This window comes from Aulonocara stuartgranti, assembly GCF_965226115.1.
Source record: "Aulonocara stuartgranti genome assembly, chromosome: 5".
Classification (NCBI taxonomy): domain Eukaryota; kingdom Metazoa; phylum Chordata; class Actinopteri; order Cichliformes; family Cichlidae; genus Aulonocara; species Aulonocara stuartgranti.
In genome coordinates, this window is record NC_138943.1 from 25,178,066 (window position 1) to 25,192,813 (window position 14,748).

Genomic DNA, 14,748 nt, shown 5'->3' on the forward strand with positions numbered 1-14,748 from the left:
ACCTGCACAGGAGGATAACTTTTATTATGTTAATCTGCTTTTGCCTGTTTTATTTGCTTCTGACATTAATGTTATTTTCGTGCATTTTTCAGATATGCTTTTAATCAAAACAACAGCGCACTCTTCTAAAGTCACTCCTTACTTTTGTTCCCATCAGGTTCGTTTTGGTGGAGGGTTTTTTTTGTCTGTTCTACTTCTCTAATTTGTACTAGCAGTTACTTATAAATGTATATGGCTGATTGGCATGTGTCGAAAAAGATGCACAATTTAAAACAGAACATATCTTATTCCCCTTTTTCTTACTCTGCAGGAACGCAATTTACCATTAAAACTAAGGTTAATTTATGCTACAGCAGACCTGCAAATCACAAACTGCTACTGAACAATAGTCCGAGCTGGGAGAGATTTCAATGTTAGGAGGAAAATTATCCAAATAGCTATAATTTCCTCTGTAACCCCATAATCTACTGCAGAGTTCACATTGCTTTGAATAAACATAGGTGTGTGTTTAAAACAGCAAGACAAAGTAACTGTTGGATGAAAACTGTGTTTGGTTACATTGCCTGCTAGCAGACAAAGAAAAACAGAGGACAGAAAGAACCTGAACACCCGCCCATGGTGCTCACACATAAGGATTATACTCAGACAGCCTTCTCAAGTATAGTATCTCCAGGTCACAAAAAAATAAAAGCAGACGTGGAATTTCACATGGAGCCTTGTGTTCACCCTCTGATGGTGAAATTTATAGTACGTCAACGCAAATGGATCCAAGCTGACCCTCACAGATGTGTAAAGTGTAACACTAACAATAATCAGCTGAATATAGGAAGGATCCTACTCTGGCAACATCTGTTTTTAATAAATATGTCTAGCTGCTTAATCATTCTATTATTCTTTCTATAATATTAATGGACTTTACAGGTTCCAGCTAATGATCGATACAAAAAAAGCTAAACTTAAGATCACAGTATCACAACCTTGAATTAAAACCTGCAACAGACGATCTGAAAAAGGTGTTTAATGCCAGAAAAGTTTAATAAAAAATAACAGTACAGGGAGTGCAGAATTATTAGGCCAATGAGTATTTTGTCCACATCATCCTCTCCATGCATGTTGTCTTACTCCAAGCTGTATAGGCTCGAAAGCCTACTACCAATTAAGCATATTAGGTGATGTGCATCTCTGTAATGAGAAGGGGTGTGGTCTAATGACATCAACACCCTATATCAGGTGTGCATAATTATTAGGCAACGTCCTTTCCTTTGGCAAAATGGGTCAAAAGAAGGACTTGACAGGCTCAGAAAAGTCAAAAATAGTGAGATATCTTGCAGAGGGATGCAGCAGTCTCAAAATTGCAAAGCTTCTGAAGCGTGATCATCGAACAATCAAGCGTTTCATTCAAAATAGTCAACAGGGTCGCAAGAAGCGTGTGGAAAAACCAAGGCGCAAAATAACTGCCCATGAACTGAGAAAAGTCAAGCGTGCAGCTGCCAAGATGCCACTTGCCACCAGTTTGGCCATATTTCAGAGCTGCAACATCACTGGAGTGCCCAAAAGCACAAGGTGTGCAATACTCAGAGACATGGACAAGGTAAGAAAGGCTGAAAGACGACCACCACTGAACTATGGAACGCCAGGACTGCCATAATGAATTAATTAAATACACCATTAAATAATTAATTAAATGTGTCAATAATTAATTAAAATTGGAATTAATTAATTAAATAAATAGTTATGACACATGTAATTAATTAATTATTGACACATTTAATTAATTATTTATGTATTTCACATTTTAATTAATTATTGACACATTTAATTAATTAATTATTGACACATTTAATTAATTAATTATTGACACATTTAATTAATTATTTATGTATTTCACATTTTAATTAATTATTGACACATTTAATTAATTATTGACACATTTAATTAATTATTTAATGATATATTTATTTATTTCATTTTGGCAGTCCTGACGCCTGGCTCTCGTCATGAAATAATTTTATCTGTCAGCCTCACCCATCAAACTCAGGGGGCGGGGTTAACGCTGCCCATGCAGCTTCTCTAACATTTGATTGGTTGCCGTGCAAAGTAAGTCAAAACAGGTCGATCCTAGATAATCGATTGCTTGTGTAGACTTGGGGCAGCCAGTTATCCCAGAATGCAGATCAAATCACAGGCAGCAATGGTGGTGGTGTAGTTTTAAAATACCCCGTTTTTCTGTCACCAGCTACACTTTTAACAGTGTTTTAGCCGCGAATGTCGCGCCGTATGTCTGGTCAGGTTGTCAACATAGAACATGTTTGCAAAAGTGCTCAGATGTTTTCAGAGATTTCACTAGCTCTGCTAACAGTCAGCATGCAGAGTGCACCGAGGGGGTTACGTTAACCGGTTTGTTTACATATTCCACTCTCCGTGTTCCACATGTTGCATTCGCAGATTCTCATTTTCACCGAACGATCGTCTCTTTCCGCCTGGTCTTGTGTCTCTGTGCTTCTGTAACATAAAGAACGAGCTGACATTTTTCTCACGAAACCAGCGATCAGCTCAGCAGACCCTCAGTTTACCTGCATGCATTCTCCTCCTCATCTGTCAGCTGTTTAACACCTGCTGCTAATTCAAGAAACACGCCTAGTTACCTGGTGATAGTCACAGTTTAACTGCACAAGATAAGTAAATATAGTGTTTTCCCCGAGCGCAGAGCTGCTGGAGCTCGTTTCCTTACAGAGCACTTTATAGGCGAACAGCTTTATCAGCGGCTGATGTCCAATCACCAGCACACAGCTTTCAAACCTCAGCTGAGTTTTAGCTCTCAGTGGTTAAACGCTGGACTTCATTCACTCAGGTTCTGTCTGTCGGGTCACGTTTACTTCGCTGTTTTATTTACAACTGAGCAAATCGGTTTGGCTGAGGTTAAAGTTACGTTTCATAACTGCATAGTTTCACAGACGTTTAATTGTTCACTGGCACATGTGTTAGACTGAACTATCATCTAAATATCATCTGTTTTTTAATAGTTATTCAACTGTATTCTAAGCACCAGCTGTCTGTTAGAATGTGATTTTTTTTCTCTCTCTGTTGGCAGAGGTATAAAAATGCGCAGGAAAATCTGACGTGCATGGCGAACTTCACCGACGATATTTAGGGAGGAATAAACACACATCAAACATAAATGAACCATTTGTCTGTCTCCATAATTGAGAGAATTTTCTCTTCTTATGTCAACACTCTCTCTCTCTCTCTCTCTCTCTCTCTTTTTTTTTTTTTTTTTTTTATTTGCTCTCTCTCCTCCTTAAACATGTTTTTAATGTTAGTTATAATTCAGAATTGGCGACTGAAACACGTAGGACACATAAGAACATCAGGAAATAAAACACCGATAAATATAACCTCAGTAAAAGAAGTCAGCGGGGGTTACTACAGCTGTGTACCGGGGCCTGCGCTTTGTCGGTGGGATTGCTTGCGAGGCGAGCGGGTCTATCCCACGCTTTGCCGTGAGACTGGGACGACATCTCCGAAATCATCGAAACACTTTTGCAAAGAGGCTGTATCTTGACAAACCGACCAGACACATGAAGATTAAACCACTACATTCTCGGCTAAAAAAATATTAAAACGGTATTTGGTAACACACAAACAGGGTTTTTCAAAGCTCAGTTCTGTTAGCTTCCACATGCCGGTTGTTGTGTGCTAGAAACAATGGCCACCAGGCCAAAGCAATGGTTTTGACTCGATCAGCGTTAACCCCGCCCCCTGAGTTTGATGGGTGAGGCTGACAGATAAAATTATTTCATGATGAGAGCCAGGCGCCAAGACTGCCAAAATGAAATAAATAAATATATCATTAAATAATTAATTAAATGTGTCAATAATTAATTAAATGTGTCAATAATTAATTAAAATGTGAAATACATAATTAATTAATTAAATATGTCAATAATTAATTAATTAAATGTGTCAATAATTAATTAAAACGTGAAATACATAAATAATTAATTAAATGTGTCAATAATTAATTAAAATGTGAAATACATAAATAATTAATTAAATATGTCAATAATTAATTAATTAAATGTGTCAATAATTAATTAAAACGTGAAATACATAAATAATTAATTAAATGTGTCAATAATTAATTAATTACATATATCATAACTATTTATTTAATTAATTAATTCCAATTTTAATTAATTATTGACACATTTAATTAATTATTTAATGGTGTATTTAATTAATTCATTATGGCAGTCCTGGCGTTCCATACTGAACAAGACACACAAGCTGAAACGTCAAGACTGGGCCAAGAAATATCTCAAGACTGGTTTTTCTAAGGTTTTATGGACTGATGAAATGAGAGTGAGCCTTGATGGGCCAGATGGATGGGCCCGTGGCTGGATTGGTAAAGGGCAGAGAGCTCCAGTCCGACTCAGACGCCAGCAAGGTGGAGGTGGAGTACTGGTTTGGGCTGGTATCATCAATGATGAGCTTGTGGGGCCTTTTCGGGTTGAGGATGGAGTCAAGCTCAACTCCCAGTCCTACTGCCAGTTCCTGGAAGACACCTTCTTCAAGCAGTGGTACAGGAAGAAGTCTGCATCCTTCAAGAAAAACATGATTTTCATGCAGGACAATGCTCCATCACACGCGTCCAAGTACTCCACAGCGTGGCTGGCAAGAAAGGGTATAAAAGAAGTAAAACTAATGACATGGCCACCTTGTTCACCTGATCTGAACCCCATTGAGAACCTGTGGTCCATCATCAAATGTGAGATTTACAAGGAGGGAAAACAGTACACCTCTCTGAACAGTGTCTGGGAGGCTGTGGTTGCTGCTGCACGCAATGTTTGGGTTCATTGAGAACATGGTTGTTGTTCAATAATAAAATTATTCCTCAAAAATACAACTTGCCTAATAATTCTGCACTCCCTGTATGGAAGTTGCACATGAGCAATGCAATTTGAAAGCAAAAAGAGAAATCTCTCATATCCTCCTGAGACCATATGTCCTCACATGGACGTGTGAACGGCTTTACTGACATACCTGCAAGCCAGCAGCTGATTTTTGTTGAAAAGCTACTTTACATAAAGGTTAGGTACTCAAGGAAAAGCACGAAAGTACTTTCATCAAAAATTTTAATACATTTTTAAACCATTGAAGTTTCAGGGCTACCAAGGATTACAATCTCTTTACATAATGACAAATGGAGGCTATCTACACCTGGTTTAAGGCCTAGTAATCGCTGTGCTGTTTAAGTGTGTGGTGTCACAATGCCAAGTACTAAAGGGCCTTCTCAGGCCTCCAAAAAAGGTGGATGTCCATGACTCTGTCAAAGAATTCAAAAAGACCTCCAAAAAAAGCTCTCTGCAAATAACGTCGATTTTGAGGGAATAATAACATCTGTACAGAACTGCTGGCCCTGCCAATTGTGACCTTGAGCCTTTATCACTGGATCTGCGGGTAACTCTTGCATTTGTTGGTGTTAAAGAATAGTCCAGGTTACAGTCAGTGTCTATAATCAGATTCAACAAATTAAACTTGAATGGGCAGCTTTGCGGGGATAGGTTAACTGGTCAATCTAAATTGCCCATAGGTGTGAATCTGTGAGTGAATGTGAGTGCGAATGGTTGTCTGTGTCTCTGTGTGTTAGCCCTGCGACAGACTGGCGACCTGTCCAGGGTGTACCCCGCCTCTCGCCCTATGACAGCTGGGATATACTCCAGCGCCCCCCGCGACCCTGGAAAGGATGAGCGGAAGCGAATGGATGAATGGATGGATGGGCGGCTTTGCAAGAAAGTGCCTTTGATGCCAAAAACCACATTCGAGAAAAACTCAGTTTGCCAATGAACAGACAGAGAAAAGTGTTTGGAATAACATAGAAATCAAGTTAGAGCAGTTTGACCACAATAACCGTAGACCTGTTTGGGTTCCATTTTCAGCCTTAGAAGCTGGGGAACAAGACGCCATTAATTCAACTTTAAATTCTGCATCTTATAAAGAGTACTTGGAGATAATGTTAGGCCATCTGAAGGTAGCTTGAACCAGAAATGACCCTTTCAACAGCATAATCAAGCCCTGGTTTGAATTCCACTGAAATGTTATAGAGGCTCGATTTAAAGCAGGCTTTACATATAAGAAAACCCACAAAGATGCTGCTGCTGCTGAGTGAACTTGCACGGTGAAGTAGTCAGTCAATGTCAGAAATTGCTAGACTGTTATGCAAAACATTTACAAGAAGTTATTACTGCTAACGGGTTGCAGTACCAGCTTCTGAGGCCAAGGGTACACTTAATATCTCACAGTATAATATTACCCCCATTTACAACTTTGTGGAATAAAACATTGAAAAAGTTATCTTCTTCCTCACATTTATCTTTAAGTGTGTCAGCTTTGTCTGTAGGCTTTGTTTCAATGAGGATCCAGTGTTTCCCTATGTAAATATGTCAATAAAGCCAACAATTTATATTGGATGTACTCACTTTTTTCATATGCACACCGTAAGCGTTAATGCCGGCCGACACCTCCAGAGAGCAACAGCTCTCTCCGACATCCACGGCATAAGCAGGTCGATAAAGTCATAAAAAAAAACATGCACGCTTGAAATTGTTTTTCAGAAGGTATATTAAGCTATTTATCAAGCCAGAGGGAATCACTAAACTACAGTTTATAGTGATTATGAACAAATTGCTTCACATATCCCTCTAGGAAAAAACTCTATAGCGTCGGCATTTTAACAGAGGGGTCAGAGCAGCAAGGCTCAGAGCAGAAGTCCTGAAGGAAGTGCAGTTTCAGACTCTACTGTAATATATTCTATTATACCCCGAGCCACAGTTTGATCCCATTACATAATTAGACAGAGAATACTGAGTTAGGAAGGCTGTAAAACGGATCCTGTTGGCTGCTTCATAAATGAGGTTAGGGTCATAAGCCACAGACCACAGCAAAGACTGAGCCGATTTAATTCAGAAAGGAAAAATATCTTGTGTTTTTGTTTTGTCAATTTGGGTAAACAAAGGCTAAACAGCACTGTTGCTAAACTTTAGAAAGTGCAGCTTCATATGCAAATTACTATGCATGTAAATGAGCCACATCCACCCACGAGGTGGATTATTATGCATTATTAACGTATGCAGGCAACAGGGGCTACACAGGAGACACTGCAGAAATCAGCAATTGCATATAAACACAACCAAACGCACACACTGACTCTCCTCCTTGTTACCTGCGGCTGTGATGCGTGTGAGCTCTTACACCCTAATGTTGACACAGTGCTTTCCTGCCACATTACACATGGTGACACTCTCCACAGAGTGGGTAAAGACACGAAGGGGAACTGCGCTGGCAGGGAGCTGTTCACTGACTGAACAGGAAACACAGCCCTTCGCTGTCACCATTGTGCTAGTGTCGGATAACTGGGGCGGGGGGGGGGGGGGGGGGGGGGGGTACAGTCTCTACCAAAGTGGGCCAGAAAATGTTCGTTGGTGTCGCCGGTGTGTCCACCTCCAGAAGCTGATGTATGAGCTTCGGTCTCGATAGACACGTCGCAATTACAAGGATCAATAAGGAAAATGTCAGTTGGTACTCCGGCTCCAAGGGAAGTATTCTCTGAGAAATGTTTATAATATGACTACAAATAAGAATCAGGACAAGATAAGAAGATAAGAAAATAAGTAACAGGACAAGAAGAAATTCAAAGGTTTGAGATTGATTGTTTCCAAATATTTGCCATCCTTTAAAGTATCTTTTTTGTCATCATTTTTCATGGATTTAAGGACGGTTGTTAAACTATGCATTAATATGGATAGATGCTCCTACACTATATTATTACACACCTACAGGAGCTGCTCAGCCATGGAAACCCATACTATGAAGCTCCCAGCGCACAGTTTCTGTGCTGATGTTAAGGCCAGAGGATGTTTGTTTTGGCTCCAAAAAACAAAACAAAAACAAAAGCAGGGACACAAAATGCAAAACAAAAAAAAAAGGTCCCCGAATTAATATTTTTCTATTAACTGGCACCACATATGAACATCAGGACTCGACCACATGGCAATTAACACTAAACCGCATGAGCAACTGGAATAATTTCCTTTTAAACAAAGTAACAGGAAAAATAATTTGTGACATTTTGGATAATGGACTTGTTAATTTGTTTCCTGTTAATCTGCACTTGTTCGCCAGAGAACCGATTCATTAAAACTGCCTTCACCGCTGACAGAGAGGATCAGAGGGCAATTATCTACCAGAGCACTGTGCCGCGTTCCATCTGCACTCCTTACACTTTGCAGAAAGATTGACTTTGCCCTGCAGATAATAACGGTCAAGACATCGTGAAGTAAAAGCCTCACAGGCAGGTTCGTACCACATTTCATGAGGATTTTACGATGATGCGCAGTCAAGGAGGCATTCTTTAAATGTGATGTACGAATTCTGCGCTCGCTTGAATATAAAATAAGTCTTCTTCCTGTTCACTCAGACCTACTGACCTCGCATAGTGTGTGGGAATCAATACATCTGCCACATGAAGCCCTGTTTTTTAATAACCCACAGCAAGTGTTGGTTATGTTCTCAGAATAGTGACAGAGGTCTGCTCAGACCCCTCCTGTAACACAGAGACGCAAGCATCCACACACCTGTGTGAGCTCCTGTTGCTCCAGTTCCCATTTCTTGATGCCGTTGTCTCTCGATCCACTGAACAGCACGTCTCCCTGCACAGCCAAACACTCGATGCCGTCATAATGTGGAGGCTCAAAGTTATGAGCTGGACCTACGTTTCCCAGAGTTCCCTCTGCCACGTCAAACACCTGACAGGAAAGGAAACATTTGTGTGTATCTTTGATTTATCAGGTGACAGACAATGATATTCAGATAGATTAAGAATGAGTGGGGTTTGTTTTAAGCTGTACCTTGACATAATGATCTTTGGAGCCAGTGATTACTTGATCTTTGCCCAGCAGAGACTGCCCCACAGTGAGACACATGACAGAGCCGATGTGACCTGTCAGCTTCCCCATCGCTTGCATCCTACACACAAACCGAAATACACAAACACAACAAGCAGAAACCAAAACAAGGTGAAACAAAGGTCTGTGAAATTCATCATTTGAACGAACTTTGAGGTGTTGCTGAATAATTCCAGTTTCTCTCTCACAAGTGAAGTAAAGCTGCAGAGACGCGGCAAAGCCATGGGCAGAAATGGAATGTTTAATACATTCATTTTTCATTTCTGGGGGGTTCTTATGCATCATTAAATGGTTCTGAGCCCCTCAGCGTAAACTGTCTGGTCCAATCTGTTAATAATTTCCCTCTAGAAGCATAAAAACTGAGGAGAGAGAGATGCTTCCACAGGATCCCAGAAATGATTCCTGGTAGAAAACATGCTCGTGATCACGCTTCATATCCTCAGCACTGCTTTTTTTTTGCCGTCTTTTTAAATCTCTTGTCAGCCTTTTTGAAGCTCTTCTATCAAATGCTAATCAGCTCGCTGGCTTATTAACATGCAATAAGTGAATACATCCACAGCCATGTCTAAATGAATTTAAAGAGTGGGCAGTAAAGAAATTAAGTGCATAGATGAAGCTCGCATGAATGACTCACAGAGTCTTTAAGCAGTAACTTGATGAGTAGATCAATGAATATAATAATGTATTAACGGATTAGATCATCAACAAATGTACCTGTTGAGGTCCCAGATGCGAACAGTGTTTCCAGCAGCAGCATAGAGCACTGATCCTGACGGGTTGAGAGCTATCTGATTGATCTGACACTCGCCCTGAGCAAAGGTAATTGTGCGGGTGGTGGTGCCGGCGCACGCATCACCTGAAACCACCTGCCCTGAGGAGCTGTGGGGATGAAGAGGAAGAAGAAAGGTGGAAAAAAAACACAAGAATCAGAGAAGTAAGTGCAATCAGCAGTTGTCATTTCCTCTACTTTAGCTTGTCATATTTCTTCAACTGGAGGCACATCGCTGAGCAGAAAAAGAAAAAAAAAAGGCCTTTTAAAATCACTTCCATTAAATCTCTCCAAGCAAGGCTGTAATTCGGGAAAAAGCTCTAAACTTTTCCACCCGATGGGTTCCCTGCATGAAACTTACGTGAGCGTCCGGACGCACTTGGCCGCGTCGCGGATGTCCCACACCTTGATGTAGGAGGTGGACACAGAGAACACCAGACAGGAGGAGGGGCAGTATTTGACAGACACCACATTGTTTGGGTGGCCTTTGAGGGTGACGATCTCCTGACCTGTTACCAGGTTCCACATCTTGCAGGTGCGATCTGAAAGAGGGGAGAAAGTCAAATGCATTACAAACAGTCCACTAGTCAGTCCAACTATTTGTCAGACTGTAATAAAATCCCTTCCTCCTCTCACTCTGTTAAACAAAATTACGAAGCATCGCAGAAACATTTGCTCAAATCCTACAGTAACAGTTTACTTAGAATGGCACAATTTCAGTTTAATTGGTTTATAGCTTGAGAGGAATCAATTTCAACTGATAAGCTCTGTAAAATGCATTTCAAAGGAAACACTCCAACGCTGCTGTTTTGGCGATGTGTTTACCTTTAGATCCAGTGAAGAGCAGCTCATCTGTAGCGTCCACACACAGCACTGGCTTTGAGTGGCCCTCGGCTACAGAAACACATTGCAGGGGTGCAGTTCGACCCCCCTTCACACCTCCGATGGGACTGATCACACCCCTACGGTTCACAAGCACACAGAAAGTGTCAGAGTGGTTCCAAAATCAATCAACCAGCAAGATTTAGGTTTGCAAAGCACAGGCTGACCACAAACATGCATTTTTTGTTGACTATACAGAAGCAATACAAACCCATACATTGCTCACTGAAAGCGCCGGATAAACTACGCACACAATTGTGTTTCCATCACTTCAGGCGCAGGGGCCTTCATCCTACAACTTAATGGCCTACTTTAAGAGGTGAGATGTCTCACCCGAAATGTGTCTGTAAACAGATTTATGCCCACACCGTATCAGTTAAACAAGTAGACACACTTTCCTGATGGAGGTAGCCTGCCCGCTCCATCTCACTTTCCCCTCCCTCTTTTCTTTTTGTTGTTGAGCAGCCCAATTAAGGCTCTACAGCAGTAAGAGCTGCTTTCTTATTCAACTCCTCTTTCTCTTTCCCTCACACACACATGCACACACACAGTTATGTGCACACAGTCTCCTCTATATTATGTGCACTCAGTCTCTCTAGCTTGGACCTCTGCTTCCCCTCACCATCCCAATCTATGTCTCACTGACAGGCCAGGGTCCCAGAGTGCCTGGAGAGCAGTCAGCGGAGTGAGACAGAGCAGGGAGCGGGTGAGAGGAAGAGGGAGAGCTGTGGGAAAATTGGTCCCCGATGGGCTTCACAAGTGGTGGTTAGTGTGCGTTTACGTGTGTGTGTGTGTGTGTGTGTGTGTGTGTGTGTGTGTGTGTGTGTGTGTGTGTGTGTGTGTGTGTGTGTGTGTGTGAGAAAGAGAGAGAGGGTGAAGTAAGACGCAAAACACTGAAGAGGAGCCGGAGGATGTGAGGAGAGAAAAGAATATGCACACAAAACTCAGGACAGATTTGTTTCTGCACGGAGTGAGCAAAATACAGAAGGGTGTGCTTCAAACTTGTCAAGGGTGACAACATGCTCATCTTCTGTTTCACAGCACGGATGCTCATGTCCAGCATGACAACACACACACAAATAAATACACAAGTCAAATCAAAAGTGAAACCGCAAATCATACTTGGTATGTCTGTTACGGTGTTTCAGAACGCCAACCAAAGTCAAAAGTCTCATTCATCAGCAAGTAAAAAGAAGCCGCATGCACGTCTGCCAAATTTCACCTCCCCAAAGAAACAAAAAAAAGAAACTGCACACAAGAAGCTCAAAATAATTGATGACAGCAGCCACAGCCTGGAAGACCAACTCCACAGCAGCCCGGAACTCAAAAATAAACCCCACCACACCGAGACGTCAGCAGCACCACATGCAGAGTCCATTCTCCATCGCTTAGATGGGAACTGACTCTCTGCAACGCCAGAGCCAATGCCCTTTTGGGGCCCAGGAAAAAGGGCTATGTGACACATGTGGGTGAGCGGTGAGGTGTGACAAGACGACAGCATTAGTCTGATTAGGAATACAGATATAAAGTCAGACTGTGACAGCAGCTTTATGGTGCAAACACAGTCAGCCCCACCCATTTCTCTTCAACTTCAGTTCCTTTTGAAAAGGTGATGTCAGAAAACTGGTGACTGGTTTGAGTTTACAAAGAAGAAGAAAAGCAATCCATGTTTAATATATGGGGAAGAGAGGAAGGGATTAAATATGTATGTTTCATAAATTTATTTTTAAAGGGGTTTTAGTTAAATAAACCTTACTAATTTTAGCCCATTATTTTGCCTGATTAAAGTCTTCATGTTCCATTCTCTGTGATTAAAATGGAAATTAATCTAAAGTAATTACCAGAAACACTATTTATTACCTTTCTTAATAGAATCTTAGCTTAACCGAGCTACTTTGGTGACCTGACAATAAATTAAAACAAAGCATATAGCATTAGTTGATTAGTCTGGATATTTTCTTCGGTCTCTCTCTTTGGCTCGCTCGTTTTCCTCGAAAAAGGACGTACGGCACACGCTGCACGAGCAGCACTCTACTTCTGATGGCACTGCAATGCTCCAAATAGCAGAAATTGTTTCAGTTCTATCAGCATACATGGAAGATATCATCGTGTGCTATAGTGTGTTATGCAGCATGGAAGAGCTGCTAATGGATGTTGCAGGGCCAAGACCCAAGAGACCAGCACTAATGAAAACATGCGAGAGGGGAGGGACTCTCTGCAGTGCACAGAAAAAAAGACAGAAGGGTCCTGGTGAGAGGAGCATCCATTTGTGTGTGTGACTAAAAGGAATACAGATGCCCGATAAAAACTATATATAGGCCCATGTGTTTGTCTTAATGAAATTAATTGAGGTTTTGGGATATATGTTTTTTTGTTGGGACACAAGGTGGCAAGAATCCACCAGCCAGTAGAGAGCTTTCTGTGTGGCGTTTGCAGTTTCTACCTGTGTGAGACTCTCCAGGTACTCCAGCTTCCAAAGACATGCAGGAGGTTAGGTTAACTGGTGACACTAAACTGGCCATAAGTGTGAATGTGAGTGTAAATGACTGCCTGTCTCTCTGTATTAGCCCTGTGATGAACTGGTGGTCTTTCCGCCACTCACCCCATGACAGCTGGGATTGGCTCAAACAACCCCACCCCCCACCCCACCCCTGACCCTGAATTGGATAAGCTGAAGAAAATGGATGGATGCTTATTTGATTTGCAGCTAAACAGGAAGCCACTTCTAGCAACTGCTTACTTAAATCTGTTAAAATTCAAAATGGTGTGCTTTGTTTTGTCTAAGAAAGAATGAATACTGTCATACGCAAAACCAGCACAAACACATCTAAAGTTTGATCGAAGTTATTTTTAATTATTATAAATACTGTGTTAGATCTGTATAAAGAGCTTCTGGTTAGCTGGCAAACTGGGCTCCTTAGGTTAAGAATTAGGTAGGGACAAAAAGCCCTGTAAAAACATGAATTGCAATTGCTACACTTCAGCTTTCACTCTTATATTTAAACGTAGCTAAATGACTGCAGAGTCCAGCTACGCAATTAAAAGACATGCATGAGTGTCTATTAAGTAGACGTTCAAATATTCATTTAACTCATATGTTATCAATCCTCTGTCCTTTAACAAGACTGAATTTACCAAGTGGCTGACCATGGAGACCATTAAGAGGAGTAATTACTTTAATTTCCACCAGTTTCTTCAGCCTGAAAAAAAAGTGGTGTGGTTCACTTGTGTGACCACAAATGCAAGATCACAGCGATGGAAAAGCCTGGGTGGGTCAAGAGAAGTGGTCTGCGGTTAAAACATGCACAACCGATGGAATATGAAGGTGGAGATGAAGAGGCCAGGTGAGGCGCTGACGACTGGTGGAGACGAGATGACACCGAGTGAGTCAACAGGCAAATGGGAAAACAGAGAGTGAGAGAGAGACAGATACGGTTCCTCTACCTGAGCACCTCTGAGAGCGAGGAGTCGCTGTCATCCGACCTAGAGGCAGAAGAGGAGCAAGGGAGAGGGAGGGAGGGCAAGGTGGGAAGAGGAAAGGGTTAATCACGCTAAGAAAAGACAGAAGGGTTACTGGCAAAGGGTTAAAAAGGAGAGGCGTGACTAGTGGAAGGGATTTTAGATATAAAGCAATGAGCAAACTGACAGGAAAGCTTGGTCAACAGTAAAGCTTGCTCTGCGATTATCGCGTTGTTCGCCATGAAAGGTGCTGTTTTACAAAGACAATCACTGAACAGGCTTTACTGTTTGACCAGTGTCTGCACAGAAAGCTTTAAAGAAACTGTTTCATGTTTGGGGAAAAAATTATTCACTTTCGCACCACGTGTCAGGATGTAAAGACTAATACCTCTCCGAGTCTCGCAGTTCGATTACTACTAGCAGCTAATAGCTTAGCATAGTCTTGAAGGGCAACATTTGTCTACCAACACCTCTAAAGCACCTCTCAAAAAAATACTGCAAATAATAATAAACCTCAAGACACTTGAGATTAATAAGATTATGTTTTGTATGAATTAAACAAACAAGATATATAGTAATGTCCAGATTAATGAGACTTAGCGGTGACGGTGAGCTAGCTGTTTCCAATGGCTAGCAGTCTGGCTAACAGCTACTGGCTGTGACATGCTAGAGGTA

The 14,748-nt window shown here is 41.4% G+C and overlaps 1 protein-coding gene across 6 annotated transcripts in view; it reads right to left on the reverse strand.

Annotated features, from left to right (window-relative positions):
* Positions 1-14,748, reverse strand: part of kif21b (kinesin family member 21B) — a 71,878-nt gene that overhangs the window by 11,250 nt on the left and 45,880 nt on the right. For 5 of the 6 annotated variants that reach the window (XM_082532171.1, XM_082532170.1, XM_082532169.1 and 2 more), the window contains 5 exons: positions 10,558-10,694; positions 10,094-10,274; positions 9,678-9,842; positions 8,907-9,024; positions 8,634-8,804 (listed from right to left, as the gene is read on the reverse strand). In XM_082532171.1, coding sequence (XP_082388297.1) covers positions 8,634-8,804; positions 8,907-9,024; positions 9,678-9,842; positions 10,094-10,274; positions 10,558-10,694 — 772 coding nt within the window. Of the gene's footprint in view, positions 1-8,633; positions 8,805-8,906; positions 9,025-9,677; positions 9,843-10,093; positions 10,275-10,557; positions 10,695-14,058; positions 14,098-14,748 lie in introns of all 6 variants that reach the window. The other variant, XM_082532173.1, reaches the window with a different exon arrangement.